The sequence below is a fragment of the Limulus polyphemus genome, unplaced genomic scaffold (genome assembly GCF_000517525.1).
Source record: "Limulus polyphemus unplaced genomic scaffold, Limulus_polyphemus-2.1.2 Scaffold6108, whole genome shotgun sequence".
Classification (NCBI taxonomy): domain Eukaryota; kingdom Metazoa; phylum Arthropoda; class Merostomata; order Xiphosura; family Limulidae; genus Limulus; species Limulus polyphemus.
In genome coordinates, this window is record NW_013671718.1 from 213 (window position 1) to 4,263 (window position 4,051).

At 33.5% G+C, this 4,051-nt stretch overlaps 1 protein-coding gene across 1 annotated transcript in view; it reads left to right on the forward strand.

The window, feature by feature from the left end:
• Positions 1 to 343: 343 nt before the first annotated feature.
• The window catches only part of LOC106473356 (gamma-glutamyltransferase light chain 1-like), a 7,711-nt gene continuing 4,003 nt past the window's right edge, over positions 344 to 4,051 (forward strand). Inside the window, exons 1-2 of the mRNA XM_013934039.2 lie at positions 344 to 525; positions 1,227 to 1,467. Coding sequence (XP_013789493.2) covers positions 428 to 525; positions 1,227 to 1,467 — 339 coding nt within the window. The 5' untranslated portion in view covers positions 344 to 427. The remainder of the gene's footprint in view (positions 526 to 1,226; positions 1,468 to 4,051) is intronic.

Below are 4,051 nucleotides of genomic sequence, written 5' to 3' on the forward strand. Positions count from 1 at the left end.
ACAAGAAATAGTTAAAATGTGTATTTTCACATCAGCCACTGTACAAGAAATAGTTAAAATGTGTATTTTCACATCAGCCACTGTACAAGAAACAGTTAAAACGTGTATTTTCACATCAGCCACTGTACAACAAATAGTTTGAATGTGTATTTTCACATCAGCCACTGTACAAGAAACAGTTAAAACGTGTATTTTCACATCAGCCACTGTACAAGAAACAGTTTAAATGTTTTTGGCTCATGAAAGATTTAAACTGTATTTTTGGTTCAGCCACCTTATTTTTTCCTATGTATATCCACACAAGTGATTCTATACAAGTCTACATTAATTTCTATAGCTCGTCAAGAAACTCTCGTCGGAAGAATTCGCCCAAGAGGTACGACGAGATATTAATGACCGACACACTTACGAACCGATTCATTACGGGATGGACACCTCTCACATGGTGGACACAGACATGTCACACCTTTCTATAGTTGCACCAAACGGTGATGCAGTAGCAGTGTCGTCTTCCATCAACTCCCAGTAAGAAACGTTTATTTTATTTTTAAATCTCCGATAATTATATGTTATCACTTTCACTCGAAAATATTGTTGAGAGTGATATTTCGTGGAGCATTTATTTAATGACGTTAAATCAATTTCTTAACAACTTATCGGAACCCCAGGACCAGTTGATTAGATTTCCAAGAAAAAGTATTAAAGATCAAAGTTTCAAGCAAATAAAGGTTAAATGTCAAAGTTTGGAGCATTAAAAGGTTAAGGGTCAAGGTTCAAGGCAACGAAAGGCTAAAGATCAAAGTTTGAAGCAAAGAAAGGTTAAATGTTTTGGGGCACGATAAGGTTAAGGGTCAAGGTTTAAAGCAAAGAAAGGCTAAAGGTTAAAGTTTGGAGCATAGAAAAATTAAGGTTCTAGGTTTAAAGCAAACAAAGGCTAAAGGTCAAAGTTTGAAAAAAAAATAGATTTTATAACGAGGACAATTGCGCTGTAAAGAAAGAAACATTGTTCCATTGAATGTTTTGTTTATGTAATTATTAGTATATGATTAGACCCAGGGTCAAGTTTATGCAGCTTTACTGCCCCCTCTCCCCCACACGTACTGAGGGGGGGGGATTTGTTATTTAGTGTTTTCTAGGAAAATTCCACAAAATTCTCGTTGTTTCCACATTAAGTTTCCAAAGCTCCAAGAAACAGATTTTAAACTTTTGATTTCATTGTTTTACAGGTTTGGAAGTAAACGAGCATCTCTGTCAACGGGTATTATTTTTAACAATGCAATGAACACCTTTACCTCTCTGGACGTCTCCATTACTAACGGTTTTCCAACATCGATCCACAACAAAATATCACCAGAAAAACGACCACTTTCTTCAATGTCTCCAACGATAGTGGTAGACGGTAACGGAGAAATTAGACTTGTAATAGGAGGTACAGGAGGCAGCAAAATAACTACAGCAACTGCTTTTGTAAGTAATTATATAGTAGGTTTGTTTCTAGGACGACTCTTTTTCTTTGTGACGAAACTATTTATAATTTATACAAGTCAAAATGTGTAACACATTTTACATATATTTTAATGGCAACAAAGGACCTGTTGGGCCTTCTTTGCCATCCCATCCTATAAACTAAACTTTAAAATGAAAATAAAACACTCAAAGCCAGATCTTATATATATATATATCATTTAAATATCTATCAAGCCTTTTTCTAAACTCACTTAAATCAACTGTATCCACCACAGCAATCCATTCCAAAGACCAACCACCGTTTTTAGAAAAGTAAAGCTCTCTTAACTGAAGATAACTCCGACCTTGCCAAACTGTATATTTGTGTCCCCTAGTCCTACCACTCTCACCATTAAATACGATAAAAGATGATACATCAACATTATCAATGCCCCTAACAATAATAAACACCCCAATCAGATTCCATCTAGAACTCCATTCTTGCTTAAGTAATATTTGCAGCTTTAAACTTCACAAGATTACTCATCTAGTATACAAAACTTTACAAAAAAAAAACTCGTGGAAGATACGACTGATTTTTTTAAAGCTGAAAAAATATTAGAATATTGATAAATTCAGACTTCCCACGCGTGAGAGCAATTTTGGCGACATAAGCCTAACGTTAGACCTAATTTTTCTTGTAGGCTTGGTGTCGTAAGTTTGTGGTGTTTATTTTTTAAATTAACATAAGTAAAGAAAAATAAGATATATTAGTATATAATATCCTTCTGCAAGATGCTAGTTCTCACTTAGATTTATTAGAACATTATATAAACTGTGCAGCTCCCTGAAACGAAACCTGTGTAAGATGTTTTTAAACACCCAGTACTGATTAGCTAACCCTAATCAATTCGATGACTTAACTATATGAAAAAAAAACAACAACACAAAACAAGTACTTTTCCTTGGTAACATTCTGTATAAACCAGTTTGTTATATAAATTTGTGGAAACTTATTATAAATTCCTTCAAGGCAAGTGAAATTCAAATTTATTCAGACAACCTGACTAGGTAGCTTTCTAGTTGAACTACGTTTCGGTTAACTAAATAACTTACTAACTGAATAACTGATAATTCACTGACTTTGGTATTTATATTGTACTCTTATTTCTACTTGGTATAAGAAACTTCTAGATTCATAACTTTCATGAAATTTTCTAGATATTGCTCATCACCATGACGTAATGACATGCCCCCTCTAGCAGATAAACACCTAAATTAAAATATTGAAAATATATATTACAAGAATACTCTTTCGTTGCTGGTGTTATTCTTCATCATGAAGGAATACAAGTGAACCAAAACGTCGTCGGTCTATACCACTACCACGAAGGAGATTGCTAATGAAATGAAACGTCGTCCAACTAACTAATCAACAACCTAGTATTTTTACTTATGAAACGGAACTAAAATATAGACTAATATATCATATTATATGAACAATAAATATTACAGTAGTCACTAAATAATTTTACACTTGACTTTACTGTCATTCTTAAAAGAGGTAAACGGAGCATTAAAAAAGTTCACGTTTCTCCATACCTTCCGTGACATATAGATGATACTCCTCACGTTACAGCGTTCTCAATAACGCACGTGTACTTTAAATGTTCTGGAACATTTATATCAAACACCCGCACCGTTTCGTGTAATGAATGATTGTACAGAAAGTCTTTTTTGACATATTATTACAATAAAATAATTTATGCAACAGATGCTGTTTTTCAATACATCACCACACTTATGATTAGATAACAATGTACACTATGTTGGATTAGATAACAATGTACACTATGTTGGATTAGATAACAATGTACACTGTGTTGGATTAGATAACAATGTACACTGTGTTGGATTAGATAACAGTGTACACTGTGCTGGATTAGATAACAATGTTCACTGTGCTGGATTAGATGACAATGTACACTGTGTTGGATTAGATAACAATATACACTGTATTGGATTAGATAACAATGTACACTGTGTTGGATTAGATAACAATATACACTGTGTTGGATTAGATAACAGTGTACACTGTGCTGGATTAGATAACAATGTTCACTGTGCTGGATTAGATAACAATGTACACTGTGCTGGATTAGATAACAATATACACTGTGCTGGATTAGATAACAATGTACACTATGTTGGATTAGATAACAATGTACACTGTATTGGATTAGATAACAATATACACTGTGTTGGATTAGATAACAATGTACACTATGTCGGATTAGATAACAATGTACACTGTGTTGGATTAGATAACAATATGCACTGTGTTGGATTAGATAACAATGTTCACTGTGCTGGATTAGATGACAATGTACACTGTGTTGGATTAGATAACAATGTACACTATGTTGGATTAGATAACAGTGTACACTGTGTTGGATTAGATAACAATGTACACTGTGCTGGATTAGATAACAATATACACTGTGCTGGATTAGATAACAGTGTACACTGTATTGGATTAGATAACAATATAGATAACAATATACACTGTATTGGATTAGATAACAATGTACACTGTGCTGGATTA